Source organism: Haemaphysalis longicornis, unplaced genomic scaffold (assembly GCF_048455015.1).
Source record: "Haemaphysalis longicornis isolate Haplotype H1 unplaced genomic scaffold, Haemaphysalis longicornis Haplotype H1 scaffold_5, whole genome shotgun sequence".
In the NCBI taxonomy this organism is placed as follows: domain Eukaryota; kingdom Metazoa; phylum Arthropoda; class Arachnida; order Ixodida; family Ixodidae; genus Haemaphysalis; species Haemaphysalis longicornis.
Window position 1 is genome coordinate 99,659,864 of NW_027526385.1, and position 15,896 is coordinate 99,675,759.

The 15,896-nt window shown below is 47.7% G+C and overlaps 1 protein-coding gene across 2 annotated transcripts in view; it reads right to left on the minus strand.

The window, feature by feature from the left end:
* Positions 1 to 1,492: 1,492 nt before the first annotated feature.
* Positions 1,493 to 15,896, minus strand: part of LOC144138619 (uncharacterized) — a 65,679-nt gene continuing 51,275 nt past the window's right edge. For both annotated transcript variants that reach the window (XM_077671000.1, XM_077670999.1), the window contains exons 2-3: positions 5,955 to 6,082; positions 1,493 to 2,003 (exon numbers count right to left, since the gene is read on the minus strand). In XM_077671000.1, coding sequence (XP_077527126.1) covers positions 1,604 to 2,003; positions 5,955 to 6,034 — 480 coding nt within the window. In that variant the 5' untranslated portion in view covers positions 6,035 to 6,082 and the 3' untranslated portion in view covers positions 1,493 to 1,603. The remainder of the gene's footprint in view (positions 2,004 to 5,954; positions 6,083 to 15,896) is intronic.

Below are 15,896 nucleotides of genomic sequence, written 5' to 3' on the forward strand. Positions count from 1 at the left end.
GACTGTGACGAAGAAAGATAGCCACGCCACGAGCCTCACTCTCAACAAAGTCTCGACGCTACAGGCCGAAGAGGTAGCTATTGCGCTGGCAATAACGCAGACCCCAGCGGAAGTGATAATCACAGATTCGCAGTGAGCGTGTAGGAGCTACCTCCAAGGCCGCATCTCGTGCATCGCCATGAAGATCCTCGGCCAGAACCCTCCGAAGAAAAGGGTGTCGATTGTCTGGACACCAGCTCACGCTTCCCTCTGCGGTAATGTCTTTGCTCACGAGACTGCTCGAAGTCTAACCAGCCGAGCGCCGCGAGAAAGTTGGCTTGAGACAGCGATCCCTGTAACTTCATACCAGGAGGTGACCCAATTCTACAGGCTCACCAGGCTTATGCTACCCGCTGGCCACCCCTCCCTCAGCAAGGCAGAGGAGCGCTCCTGGCGTCTCCTCCAAACCAACACGTTCCCCCACCCGACCAAACTCCACTTATTCTGGCCAAAAATATACTACTCACAGTGCCAATTCTGCAACGCGCCCTGCACCATGTATCACATGGTGTGGGAGTGCCAGCTTAACCCCTCACTTTCCCCGATATCTAATCCCTCGATTGAGCAGTGGGAGGAAGTGCTGGCCAGCTCTAGCCTCGAAGAGCAGCTACGGCTGATCCACCGGGCTGAGGCGGCTGGACGCTCCAACGGGGTCCTGAACTGAGGAAAACGCCCGCTTGACTCCTCTCATTAAATAAAGTTTATTCTCTCTCTTGCTTTGCACGACAACGAGATTGCGTATGTTGGTATTCAATGAGTTCTACACCCTGTGGCAGTTGATGATGTAGGTGTTTGGTTTCGCACTGGTGGGTTTTTATGGTTGCTTGTGGTTTCCGGGTTGTTGCCATCTGATTATAGGAGACACATGCGTGGCGTGATGACTGGGAGGGTATATGTCCTTCGTCTTTTCTGATTAAACTTTAGTGTTGAGTAAGCGCTCGTCCTGTGTTCGCTTTCTTCGTCTCGCGTTTTTCCTGTGTTGCGCTTTCTGGAGGTTTCAAAATGAAAAAAGAAACATAGGTAAAATTAAGACGTGTGCATTCCCCCGCACCTCTTGCGGATCTCACAAATCTACCACTGTCCTCGCGAAGTCAGGAAAGGCAGTTGTAATCACGACGACTGTGCGCCATGGCGTAGGTAAGCGCACTGGCAAAAGCTTGATGTGAACTTGTTCGACATGCGTGAAAAGGAGAGAGAGAGAGAGAGAGAGAGAGAGAGAAAGAGAGAGAGAGAGAGAGAGATAGAGAGAGAGAGAGAGAGAGAAAACTTTATTTAGTGGCCCGATAGTGTTCAGAGGGTCAGCGGTCTGAAGGCGAACCAGACGCTGACACAGCAAGGAAGAAGCAGGACAGACAAAGCGACCACTGGCATATCCTGCTCGTTTCTTCATGAATTCCGCGTTTCTTGTGCCGTCAAGCCCTTTTCATTCATAGCATAACACACACACACACACACACACACACACAGACTACGGTTTGGCTAGCAGCCGGCAATATGGTCTACGATAACCTTTCACAACAAGACAGCACGCGCAGGCGCTGGTTTGATTTTCCCGCTCCGCACTTTATTCGCATCCGCACATGCGCTTAAAGCGATCCAAAGCACTTAGTAGTAGGTCGGCATCATTGTTGTATCGCCTCCTGATGGCCACGGGGTTCTTGAGGACGTTGACGCATGGAGTTCTGCGCCGCAGGTGGTAACAGATGCGGCGCGCCTCGGCCTTCCGTCTTTCATAGGCCTTCTTGTGGACGCTCACTATACTTGCCTCCTCCAGCTCAGGTTTGCAATTCGTCGCCTCGCACGTTTCGCTGTGCCGGGCCAGGGTCGAATCATTGCGCATGCTCCTGGCATGCTCACGTAGCCTCTCGGTGGCGCAACGGCGCGTTTCGCCCACGTACATAGCTCCGCAGGTCATAGGGAACTCGTAGACGGCGTGCGTAAAGCACTCTTTCACGTCCGTATACCTGCGGTAAACAGAGTGAGCAGAAAAGAAAAACTGGGGTTGATTCCTCTGGCATAGGAATCGGTAGAACACGAAAGTGAGATCTGCAGCTGAGCATTGTTTGCGGGTCGGATGCTGTCTGGTGGGTGTGGTTGGCGAGCGACGTCCTGCTCACGGGTCGCCTCGGAAAAGGAATGACGTCAGTGAAATCTTGGTGTATCCCGGCATAAAACACTTTCGTTTTCAAATATAAAACCCGACAACGAACAACTTTTAGTATAACACACTCTTCAGTACTAAAGGCTGCTTCCCCGCAAGAAGAGCCTGTGTGCAGGAGTGAACCCTTTACATACCGCTTGTTGCGTTGTACTGGCGTCATTTCCGTGATGAATATCACGTCAGTGAAATCTTGGTTTATCTGGGAATAAAACACTTTCGTGTTAAAAAATCAACGGAAGATCCCTAGGTGATAGTTAACGGGGCCATGAATACAGAACACGAGTTTGGTTCATTAGAAAGACTGCTTCGTTCACTCCAACATTGACGCCAATTTATTCGCGAAAGTGGAATACATAAAGAAATCATGCGAGGCATCGGCGACTCCCTAGCCGCTTTCCGGCAACTTTTGTTTGACGTCACAGAACTCTGTGCAGTTTGGCGGCGGTCGACCAAGCCATCGACAAGAAACATGACTGGAAGATTGTAGTGGGGCCGTAGGTTCCATGTGACCGCATCATTTGAATGCTAACGTGCAGTTAAAACACTGATGACGATGTCTTTCGTGCTGGCTTATATGACGTTTTTTCCGTTAAGGTCTTTTTTGATGGAATGAAGCTGAGTGAGGTGCTGAGGCCAAGTTCTTTCAAATTAAACAAAGTTGTGCTTTGACTTCATGGTCCCTTTAAGAATGCATGAGCATCGATCTCATCCCTCTATTTCACCAACTTGATGCGCCAGATGCCATGCTCCGGCTTCAGAAGAATGTAAGCAAAGGAATTTTTATTTTTCTCCTGTAACAAAAGCAGGTACAGAACACTCGTGGTTACGCTTTTCCACGTTCACATACTCGGTCCGTCCGTTACATTCCAGGACGACATCTCTCCTTGCTGTTAACAAAGCAGATACGAAATGAGTTAAGAACTAACACAGCATGAACACGAATACAAATGACGTACACTTCTTGGTACATAAATTGTGCACCAAGAGGACAGCCTGTGCCCTGGGTGGGGGGACTACTCCCCCACCCCAGGCACCAGCTCCCTTTACACAAGACGTTTCATTTACTCGGGGTCTTCCTTGCTACATTCGCAACTACAAAACATTCAAATGCAAAAACAAATACAAAAGAAACCGAGCATTGGTTTGTTGACTGTGTAACATGGGCGCTTCTCGCACGTCTTCCGCACACTTTGGTAAGCGTGCTTTGCGTTCTAACCGCCTGAGAGGCCACGTTTGTTCGCTTCAACAGCGGCATTGGTGGCAGTGTTTCTAGTTGTCAATATTGTTGAGCAAAAAAATATTAAGCACATCTGAGGCAAGTCATCAATACACCAGTGATATTTGCATTGTCCTCTTCATTAAAACTTTACGGCTGCTTGATTTTTGCTACAGCAAACAAAAAAATGCTGTCACTTCCTAAAGAAAGCTGAGAGAAGCGCAAAAGCTGAAAGTGCGTCCGTGCAACCTTCACTGAAAGCGCTTACAATGGATCGCCAAACCTTTAAACAACTAAACCGCAAACTAAGAACGAACCCATGCGACAATTTCTCACGCACTAAGGCAGCGCATCTACAAACGATCTAAATGTATACCGGTACGTGGTTTATATGACAAAGGTATGCTATTGTAGTCCTTCTTCATGACCGATGCGTGTATTGTCTTCTCTAGAAGCGTTCCCTGTTCGCGATTTTCAAGTAACCATTTTGACACAATGGAAACCAGGCTTGACGCACACGCCGCCTGTCCGGAGATCTCATCAGAGCTTTTAGGTCAACCAACCGGTCTATTGGAAAATGAATTAGACTTTTACAGAACGCCATCGGTCCCACTAAAGCGCGAGACAGATGAACGACGGCGCCGTCGGATGCAATGCACGACTGGTCGGAAATATGGCTGCCACGACTAGTCGTGCGCGTGAATTTCAGACACATAGTCCGATGCGTGCGGACGATGCGTCGTCAGCTCGCTGCACCCAATGCTTTCGCTCAATGGTTGCCTCTCTCTTTAGGCGCATTCCGGCCGATTTAGATATGTGCAAGAGAACTCCGAGCAGGAAAAGAAAACACTAATCAACTTGAAGTACAAATGAATATTGCTATTACGCTATACACAGTATTTCATATGTTCAGTAAAGCAGGGAGGGGGGTAGCAGGGACGATTCAGCTCGTCTATACTGTTGGTACCGCTGTAAACATGTGTCAACCAGGTTTCTGTATTGTCGGCGGAGTGCGCGCGGGTCGGCAGCGTCAGCGGAGAACTGCTCCCTTCAAAATACTGGGAACTGATACTAGCGCCTCCTCGGTGATTTGTAAGAAGCTTTCACAGTGACATCATTGTGACTACACCTTCGGGTTCTCATTGGCTCCGGCTGCACGACGGTCGCAACGAACGTACGCTTGCATGTGACTCGCCAGACGCACGATGGGGCAGAGCCATTATATCACCGAATACGGCCTTAATGAGCCTGTGACGCTGAACGCTGTTCAAGGCCGGGAACCAAAGGGTGGACCCATGCTGCGTAATCAGGCGCAGGTAATGGCGGCGGACCTCCCGCACTCGCAAAGCATTTACAGGTGGCTCTCTTGCTTCCGCGAGAACCGCATTTCCCAACGTCGTCCTGGGCATTCTGAGGCAGAGACGGAGGCCTCTCGTTACCAATGCTTGCAGTCGCTGCTCTTGATAATTTGACAGACCACGAAGAACAGGTACAAAATATGCTACGGCCCGGCGGATAAGTGCAGCGTGCAGTCGAAGCATACAATCAAATTAATAACCCCAGCGGGTGCCTACGAAGTAACGCAAAACGTGAACTACACGTTATGCCCTTTCCTGCAAATGATCAGCATGTCGGCACCATGTGAGCGATGTGTAAATGTACACGCCAAGGAACTTGTGACATTTTTATCCAGGGATCTGCTGGTCGTACATGGTGAGCCGTAATCCACGCAGGTTCCTTTGTGTGAAAGCAAGAATGGCTGATTTTGCTGCAGAGACATCCATTCGATCGCCCACGTAATCGATGCTGTCAATGCTGACTTAGAGGTCAGCTTGAATCAACAGGTAACAAGCGCCGCTGCGCCAAATGCAAATGTCATTAGTGTAGATGGTTACGTGCAGCTGCGGGGAAAGCAAGCCTGGCAACTTAGCCATTACAACATTAAACAACAGTGGAGTTAGCACGCTTCCCTGAGGAATACCTTGTTCAATTGCACGCTCTATCTCCTTGGCTGGTGCACATATACACTCTTCTGTTCTTCAATAAATTATCGATCCATCGAAGAATCTTGCCACAAATTCCCATTTTGACAAGGCCTTCAAGAATACGTAAATGGCTTGTAGTGTCCAATGATCAACTAATATCGCTTCTCGATCTTTTGGCTACGATCAACGTGTAGATAAAATACAACTTTGTTCAGCTTCAAAGAACTAGCCTTTGGTAACTCACTCGGCGCCATTCCAGCCACGAAACACGTTTTTAAACAGAAAATGCACAAAGTATTTTTACAAGATTTCAGATTTTGCGCTTCAGTACCGTAATAAGGGAAGGCGTAACGTATTACAGGGCAGCATTAAAAGTAGGCTTACCAAAGTGCGTTCACTGCCCGTAAGCGCGAGCTGCAAGGGCTAGTTTTTTTTTTGAATGGAACCACGCTGTATTTTGTCATCATGGTCCCTTTGAAAGCCCTCCCTAATAGAGTGCTTAAAAGCAAACGCGGGAAAAGGAAGGGCCGTGGTTTGGCATCTGTAGCCGTACTTGTGGTTTGTGGGGCATTTAAACGATTGCCTCGAAGAGCGCCCGGATCGACTCCTTCTTTGCGGGTTCCGGTAGGCCATTTATCCGTGATGCGGTGTGAGCCTCAGCTTCACTCCAAACACGATGCTCTGCAAAAGAAACAAAAAAAAGGTGGCTGCAGATTTTTGATAAGCTACGACCACTTTTTAAATGACAAACTGCCATACAAGGATTGCTCTGAGTGAATTTTTATCCGTGAGTAAGTACACTGCAAAAAAATTCTCCAAGGCTCTAAAAAGATGTCAAAGATATCAAAGGAAAAGATACAAAAGCCTTTTCCTGAGTAGAAAGATGGTGGGAACGCGAGGCTCCCTCGCATGATACCCGAGTCAGATTCAAAGTTTAAACTGCTTTGACCATGTCCGGATGACGCAATTGGACAGACGTCGTCTTCATAAGGTGAGGGACGCAGGTTCGGTTGCGACCACGGGAAGCGCTTTTTTTAACAGCAGAGCTGTGTAGGCCGACCCCGGCGTAGACAGAAAACCCCGAAGCCTCAATAAAAAAATATGGTTATGTAGGTCCCGGGAATCAAACCCGGGACCCTGCGCCGCGATACCCGCAACCTAACCTTTGGACAACCCCAAAGGCCCGAGGGGTACAGGTTAGCAGCCAGTTAGAAAGAAAAAAAATGCTTCCCGTGGTCGTAACCAAACCTGGGCCCCTCCCATCGCATTCCGGCGCACACCCTTTCCTTCGGGTTCGTAGCGCGGCGCCGTTGGCTTCGGACTTGGCCGTGGGTTCTCGTGCGCGCTAACGCGGTCCACCTTGGGAGACAGAGAGAAAAAAAATTGGGGTTGATTCCTCTGTCATAGGAATCGGTAAAACACTAAAGTGAAATGGGCAGCGATATCTGCAGCTGTGCATGATTTGCGCGTCGGCGGCTGTCTTGCGGGTGTGCTTGGAGAGTGACGTCCTGCTGGCGGGCCGCTTCGGCAAAGGCGTACTGGCGTCATTTTTGTGCCGGATATGACGTCAGTGAAATCTTGATGTATCATTACATAAAACACTTTCGCGTTAAAATATAAAACCCGAAAACAAACAACCCTAAGTATAACGTACTCTTGGGTTATAAAGGTTGCTTCCCCGCAAGAAGACCCTGTGTGAAGGGGTGCACCCTTTAGAGGCCACTTGCTTCGTTGTACTGGAGTCACTTCTGTAAAGGATATGACGTCACTCGAATATTTGTGTATCCCGGAATAAAACACTTTCGTTTTGAAACATTTCATCCTGGCCAGGCTTATTAGGGATGGTTGAGCCGTGGAAGAGCAGCTCCGTGGGCCCGAGCCCTGTCGACGAGGGCGCACTAGGACTTGGCGTCCGAGCGCGCGGGTCAGAGAGCGAGAAGTCGGGCGGGGGGTGGGTGGAGGAAGCATTGCGTGGCAGTGCCAGATGGCGTGGGGGAGTCTTCGCAGTCCCCAGCGTGTGGACAAGCGAGGGTGCGAAAGAGGGATGGTGATATGTGGGTAAGGATGGATCGAGTGGGGAGGTAGTGCGTTTGAATTCGTTTCCAGAGTGCTGAATCTACGGGGGATAATGATGGGTGAGGGGGTGGAAGGGTAGTTCGTGAAAGCCTGTGATGGAGGGTGATGTCACGGAAGGTGAGCAGTGGCTCTATGTGAGGAAGGGGTTGGGAATCACGGAGGGGGCTCTGTTGAGATGTCCGGTGTATTGAACCTGGGGCCGCCTTGGGCCTTCTCTGCGCCGCTAAAGCGCGTATGGCCAGGAGTCCACAAAAGGGAGATGGTGCGCTCAGGAGGGGGGGTTGGGGCAGAGAATTTTGTGGGCGAGGGGCGAAATGATGCCCCTGCAGAAATTTCCAACTGCCGTTTGTTGTAATTTAACGGATTCTGTGTATAGTGAATCCGTTAATATGAGGATAGGGGTGGGGTGGACGGTGGGGGCCAGGGCGATTGCTGCTTCCTACGCCTTGTAGAGATGGCCAGCTCGGATGGTGCTGAGGTAGAGGAAGTTGGGGTGTGGTTCACTGCTGATATGACATAGGTATGGCGTGGTTGGGGTTCTGCAGTATCAACGTATATAGTCTCCATGGAGGCGGAAGTGTTATAGGCATGGTATTGTGCTCGCGCCAGGCGACGGTTTGTGTGCAAGTGGAGCGCATGTTGCGGGGGATAAGGAGGGAATAGAGAGCCTCTCGATATTCTGGAGGGATGGCGAGGGGTGGGGAGTGGTGAATATACTGGTTATTTTTGAGGGCACGGTTCATACTGGTTTACATAACGAAAATTCAAGGTATTTCAGTATTCAACGATTTTCAAGGCTGTCTGAGTGGAGTTTTAAAGGGGCACTGAAGTGATTTGTAAACATCGTGGGATTACTAGCGGAAATTGTAGTCCGGAGTCCATAGGCCATGTTTAGACCACTCTGAGCGCGTTTAGGCGAATTTATTTAGTAGAAAAAGCAATTCGAAAATGCTGTCCTCCTCTCTGCACCCTCGCCTATTTTTTGTGGCGTTTTCGTGTGACGTCACGAGAAGACGAACTGGCAATTGGCTGCGCTACTGCACGGTTTGCCGACCTCCCGATCGAGCCAGTCGGCCCAGCGTTTAGACCGCCGGCCGCCGACGGGTCGTCGCAATTGGCTCGCTCAATTGAAACTAAGCCACCACACGTTTGTGAATGAAAGAACGTGCCTTTCTTTAATTTGTTAGTTTGTACACTGTATCTAGCTCCAAGTCGAGTCAAGGTCGCCTCACACAAGCGCTGCACAAGGGTGCACATGCGACGCTTCGCTGACTTCACTCTAGTAGGAAAATCTAAGGCCACTTGAAGGCGGGAGAAGAGTCAACGAAGTCAATATTGGTACTAAGAAAATAAAATTAACTGAAACTTTTACTGTACAGCGCAAAACTATGGAGCAGGAAGCACTTTTTTGCGCTGGGTGAACAAGAACAGCGCTCAGCAGCAGGACCGCACATCTGCGAACGCTTTTCCGTTGTTGTTGTATGTGTTGTTTACTGGCGCAAGGGCAGCTTGGCCAAAGAGCGCCAAATACCAGGGTCTTTTATATTTCTTTGGGGGTATACTTCTTTAAGTAAAAGGGTTAAAAAATGGTGTAGGGGGCTATTTCATTAAAAGCAACCTATTGGTGTAGAGAGCCATACTGCTAAGAACTCTAAGCGGTGAGTGGAAATGCCGTTCAGCTTTCAGTGATTATGCAGTCCTCGTCAGAGGGAAATCGGTGAAACAATTATGGTCGATATGAAATTGTTTGTGAAAATCCGACGCTAAATAAATACTCTAGGACACGACTGCACGCAAACATGGGATTGTCTGCAAGGAAATGTGCTGGGTGAATCGGGATGTGGTGCGTGTAGAGCTCTGGAAAGTATTTGCGTCTGTCAGCATCGTGTTCTTTGCATTCAACAAGGATGTGAATAACGGTAAGTGCTTGTCCGCATCTCGAACATTGTGGTCTTTGTGTGCCATTTAAAAGGTAAGAATGTGTGCCGTGTGTGTGTCCTATACGTAATCTGCAAAATGTAACTTCAATGATTCTGTTCTGTTTGTCTGTTATGCATTTGCCTATTTTTGGCTTAATGACATGAAGTTTGTTCTCTGTCTGTGTGTCCCATTCTTCTTGCCATTGCTTGCGGAGTTTGCGTCTGATGAGGGGCTTTAGATCAGTGTAAGGTATTAATGTCACGTCAACCTCATCACGGTGGGTGGCGGCAGCTGCTTGTCTGTCAGCAGACTCATTGCCAACTATTCCGCAATGGCCGGGGACCCAGCAGATTGTAATTTGGAGCTCCATGGAGTATGCACACATAATAGTCTTTAGAAGCTGGTTAAAATATGTATTTTTGTGGCTTTTGCCAGACGATAAAGCCGTTACAACACTAAGTGAGTCTGTGTATATAATTGACATAGGTATTACGCTTTGTATGATGTGTTCAACAGACATAGTAATACTGTATGCTTCTGCAGTGAATATGCTTGCGTTTAGGTTCATTGTTTTTGAGCAGGAGAGATTTGGTCCAAGTGCCGCACATGCTATTGCAGAGCGCGTTTTGGATGCATCAGTGTAGAATTCTGTGCATTGATATTTGTGTTGCAGACTTAGGAAGTGTTGTTGTATGAGGGCCTGAGGGGCTCGGTTATTATCAATTTTAACAAATGACAAGTCGCATGACACGGGTAGAAGTTTCCAAGGTGCAATGAAATCCGTAAAAATGTCCGTGAAAAATATTCCCAACTCAGAGGCCTCAGACCTGGCTGTAAAAGAAAAAGGTTGGGCCAGTGAGGGGCGTTTTAAAAACAAGTTTGCGGTGGTGTGATCGCTTAGTAGTGCGTTACAGGGATGCTGAGGTAGCGAGGCCACTTTAACGGCATACAAGAGTGCACTGAATTTACGCTGGTGTTCTAGGGACCACATGTCAGACTCCACATAAAGACTTAAAACGGGACTCGTATGGAAAGCACCTGTAGCTAGCCGGATTCCTAGGTGGTGAACAGCATTGAGCATCTTGAGGGCTGTTTTTGATGCCGACTGATACACAATGCTTCCATAGTCAATTTTGGAGATAATTAGGCTACGGAATATTCTCAGTAAGCATGTCTTGTCTGTGCCATAGGACTGGTGTGATAAAACTTTAAGTATGTTTAAAGATTGCATGCACTTCATTTTGAGTTGCTGAATATGTGGAATGAAAGTCAGCTTTTTGTCAATCCAAATGCCCAAGAACTTCTGTCTATCCTTCACGGGGATTTGGTTTCCATTGAGCGTAATGCACGGCTCCACTATGATGCCTCGCTGCCTAGAAAACAACACACAGGAGCTTTTGTCGGCGTTGAACCGAAAGCCATTTTCGGTTGCCCATTTTGACAGCCTGTTAACTCCTAATTGTACCTGTCTTTCGCAAACTGCTACATTACATGATTTGAAACTTATCTGGATGTCATCCACATAAACAGAATAGAATAAAGAGCGTGGCAAGACATTTTTCAGGGAATTCATTTTGACAATAAAAAGCGTACAACTCAAGACACCCCCCTGAGGAACGCCATTTTCTTGGGTAAAGATTTGCGACAGCGAGGAGCCTACACGAACTCTGAAAATACGGTGGGTTAAGTAACTTGTAATGAAATTTAACATATTTCCGCAGATTCCAAGTGAGTCTAAATCCAGTAAAATTCCGTGGCGCCACGTGGTATCATACGCCTTGTCTAAGTCAAAGAATATCGACATGCAAGTTTGTTTGTGAACAAAAGCGTCTCGTACATAAGATTCAAAGGTAACAAGATTGTCGTTTGTGGAACGATGTACTCGAAAACCTGATTGGTGATTATCCAGCACACCATGAAACTCCAAGAAATACCGTAAACGCTGGTTTATCATCTTTTCTAACAATTTACACAAGCAGCTTGTAAGGGCTATTGGCCTGTAGCTGCTAGGCAGACCTGGGTCTCTCCCTTGCTTCAGCACAGGAATGACAATTGCCTCTTTCCATGACTTTGGCAGTCGTCCTGTTTGCCATATCAAGTTAAAAAGGTAAAGAATTGCTTCAAGCGTGTCTTGGTGTAAATGTTTTATCATCTCGTATGTTATGTTGTCTGCCCCTGGAGCTGTTTTCCTACATGATGAAAGTGCAATGGAAAATTCCTGTTTTGTGAGTGGAGAATTATAACCGTCGCTTGATGTTTTCTTGTTGTGAAGAGGCTTACGTTCTGCAATCTTTTTATGACGAAGAAATTCTGTTCAATAGTGGGTATAGCTGGAGATATGTTCAAAATGCTTGCCGAGCGCGTTGGCCTGATCCTCTAGTGTGTCACCTGTTGTGCTAATAAGTGGGAGGGTGTTCGTGTTCTAAACCCTCAAGTGCTCTTATTCGTTTCCATACCTTGTGTGTATCAGTGAATGAGTTTATAGAGGTCAGGAATGTTCTCCAGCTCTCTGTTTTCGCAGCACGTCGAATTCGTCTCCCTGTGGCTTTTGCTCGTTTAAATGCAATGAGGTTTTCAACTGTTGGATATCTTCTGAAGGTTCCCCAAGCTTTATTTTGTTCTTCGCGTGCAGTCCTACACTCCTCGTTCCACCATGGTCTGGGCCTGTTTTTTGTGTTTGTTGAAGCTCGAGGGATGGAGGAATGTGCGGCATCAATAATATGCGCAGTAATAATGTATGTGGCTTGGTCAATGTCTAGATGCTGTATGGATGTGTAAGAAAGCTCAGATAATTCTTTGACCTTCTTTTAGTTTGCTCCCTCTTCTTTACACCTTGTTGGGATGGTTGAAATTGCAGGGTTGTGAGCTAATTTAAGTATGACAGGAAAGTGATCACTGCCATATGGATTTGGAGCGATGCTCCATTCAACTAGAGGAAGTAGAGAGGCAGACCCCAGTGCTAGGTCAATAGAAGAAAATGTATTGTGTGTCGCGCTGAAAAAAGTTGCTTGTTTCTTATTGAACAGACAGGTGCCAGAGGACAACAAGACTTTTTCTAGGAGTCGCCCTCGAGGGTCAGCGGGTGGTGAGCATTCAAGTCCCCTACTAATAAGAATGGTGCTGGAAGTTGATCTATTAAACTTTCAAACTCTGTTGTTGTTAGATGATAGTCGGGCGCAATGTATGTTGAACATATAGTTGTTAGCCTACCAAAAATAATGGCCCACATTGCTACAGGTTTAGTTTTTGGCAGGCCACCGACTTTTTAACAACTAAAGCTACACCACCTGATGAATGAGTGCAGCCGGCTGTCTTTTCGAAAGATAGTGTATTGCCTAAGAAAGTTAGATTGTTGACTATTCAAATGTGTTTCTTGAAGACATAATATGCTTGGCTGGTAACCTGTAAGAATTTCATATATATCGTCAAGATTTTTTATTAGGCCCCTACAATTCCAGTGAATTAGGCTTTCTTTCATATTTTATTTACTAGAAGATGAAGTTTAGTGTGTTGCGTTTCTGGAGTATCATTTGTTTTTGGGTGGTTGAACTCCTGGAGGTGGCTTTTTCTGGCGCTCCAGGGAATGGCGCCTTTCTTTGTACGTTTGTGAAGCCGACGAGGCCTGCGTCACCTCCATCTCTTCATCTGATGGCAAAGGAGTAGCTGACGGGTCAGGCTCCTTCACCCGCGCACCCTTAGGAGTGCTGGATGTGCGTGCCACAGAAGGCTGCAGCAGCGCAGCGTTCGCAGAAGAAGAGCCAGCGACTCCCACGTCCTTGCCCGTCAGGCTTTCAGGGGCCAGTGGAACAGGACTGGGGAGTGCAGACTCTCTCACGGCAGTGGTGGTGGACGTCACTACCACCGGTGGTTCCCCAACCGGCGGAGCAGTGTCCTGGGCTGCTTGGGGCAAACCCAGAGGGGGGCGGGGGCAGGACCATGTCTGCACTGCAGTACTGGGTCGCTGCCGAGACAAGACGCCCCCCGGCGAGCTGCGTCGGCATATGCTCTAGACGAGGACATAGCGTGCTTTTTGCGGGCTTCGGCAAAAGTGATGTTTTCAGTGACTTTCAATTGTATGATTTGCTTTTCGTTTTTGAAGACGTCACAAGACCGGGAATAGGCTGCGTGGGGGTTTCCGCAGTTCGAGCATTTGTATGTGTTGCTGGGACAATTTTCGGTTGGGTGGTCATGCTGAGCACATTTTCCGCATGTCAGCCTACCTCTGCATGTGGTGGTACCATGCCCATAACGCTGACACTTGAAGCATCTACGAGGATTTGGAATGTAAGGGCGAACCTGACAGCGAATGAAAGCAGCATTGATGGTCTGAGGGAAGAGAGCTTCTGTCAAAGGTTAGTACAACATGTTTAGTCTTGATTTCTTTGCCGTCGCGTCTCATAGTAATTCGTTTTACAGCTGTTACACCTTGATCACGCAGGCCTTCAAGAAGATCTTGCTCTGTTTCATTCAAAAGTTCTATTTCAGAGATTACCCCCTGCGAAGACTTCACGGTGCGGTGCGCTGAGACAGCTACTCTGAGGTCACACATATCAGTTTGGTTTAGAAGCTTGTCTGACTGGTGCTTGGTGAATACTTCGACAAGTACATCACCTGATGACAGTTTCTTTGCCTTATAATTTGTACCAACAATAGATTCAAGGGATCGTGCCACTGTGAACACGGACTTGCTTGCGAGTGCAATTTCAGCTTCAAGAGAGTGAATCACGAAGAATTTGGGAAAATTCTGTGGTGCACAAAATATTTGGCTGTTGGACAGTAGCTTAGTTGCTTCGGTGCGGACCCTTTTCGGGGCCCGATCTTTTGGAAGAGAGGGTTTCGATAATACCATGCGACATAGTATAAAGCAGGTAACTGGGGTACTTTCTTCTTTGACGTTACCCGGATGGTCAAAGAGGTCCCGGAGCTCCCAGCCTGATAGACAGACAGGGAGCCCATCGGCCGGAGCTTGACCAGGGCTCCGACGGCCACCGTTCACGGCTTCTAACCATTCACCTTTCAACTTCTCGCCACGGTAGCTAACAGCTTAAGTATGGGGGGCTCGGGGTACGCGGTGTCGCCACTCACCGTCACCAAGATTACTCAAGGTGCCCCGTGCGGGGACGCTTTTCCGTCCAAGAAATGCAATTGCTAGACGTGAGACATTGTGGAAGTTTGGGGGACGCTTACTGCACGGGCGCTATACGACAAATAGTCACCTAAAGTACTTTAAATAATAAAGCTTAGTAAAAGTGTCAAGTGGTTATACATTATATACCTTATATATCCAGCCTCGGAAGAGCTGACCTGTGGCCTAGCGTGCAATATGACCGCAGCGCAGCCACCCTGGCTGATCTAGTGCACGAGCATGGTCTTGTTGATGTTGGCGAGAGGAAAGGGAGTTCCGTGCACTTCACTCACTTTCAGTGTACCTCGCATGCACGCCTGGATCGAATTTACATTTCTTCAGAAGAAGTTTCTGGGATTTCCGACTATACTGGCGCCCTATTTTTTTCACCGACCACTGTATGGTATCTGTTTACTTCGCTAGCTCAAAGCCGCGTGGCGTGCTGCCTCAGTGGGATCTATGGAAGCTCAATGTCTCCTTATTGGCCGATGAAATCTTTTGCAGAAGTATTTCGGAGTGTTTACACAGCACTTTTGCAATAGCTGAGCTTTCATTATATCAACAATGGGATCTTTCTAAGCAAGAGGTGCGAAACTCGGCTGTAGAAGAGTCAGCTCGTCTTGCGTTTCTAAAACGCTTTCATGTTCGTGAACTTTCCCGTACACTGGTGGACCTTCATGACATGGAGGCGGCAATGCCTGGATCAAGTATAGATGAAATTGGCGTAACTAAAGGACAATTGCAGCAATATGTTACTGAAAAATACCACGGTGCATTAATTCGGTCCAGAACACGAAGGTTTTTTGACAGTTATCCCACTCGCCGTTCGCTGTGTGATGAGCGCTAATCGGCTCTTGCAAAGGAGATAATTGAGATTAATTATAATGGCACTAGGTATACCGACTCAGCTGATATTGCCGGTGCATTCCATGCTCATTACAGCAGGTTATTTGGTGGGTCCAATGTCGTGGGTCAAGAGCGTGGCTTTCATTCTCTCATTGGGGCACTTCCAAGGCTTGCGGATGATGAGTGTTCCGGGGTTTCCGGTCCTATTACACTGGAAGAGCTTAAGATTGCCATCTCTTCGCTTAAGACAAACAAGAGCCCTGGACCGGATGTACTGAGCGGGGAATTTTATCAGAAGTTTTCTTATATCCTTGCTCCAGTCCTCTTGGACGTATTCATAGCCGCATACGAACACGGTGTTTTGCCACCAACCTTTTACTTAGGGCACACAGTGTTAATATCAAAAACTACGGATGAGCACAAGCTGAGATCTGTAGAAGGCTATCGGGCAATCTCTCTCTGCAATGTTGACTATAAAATATTCGCCAAAGTTTTATCTAGCCGTCTTCAACGGGTAATTTCTAGTTT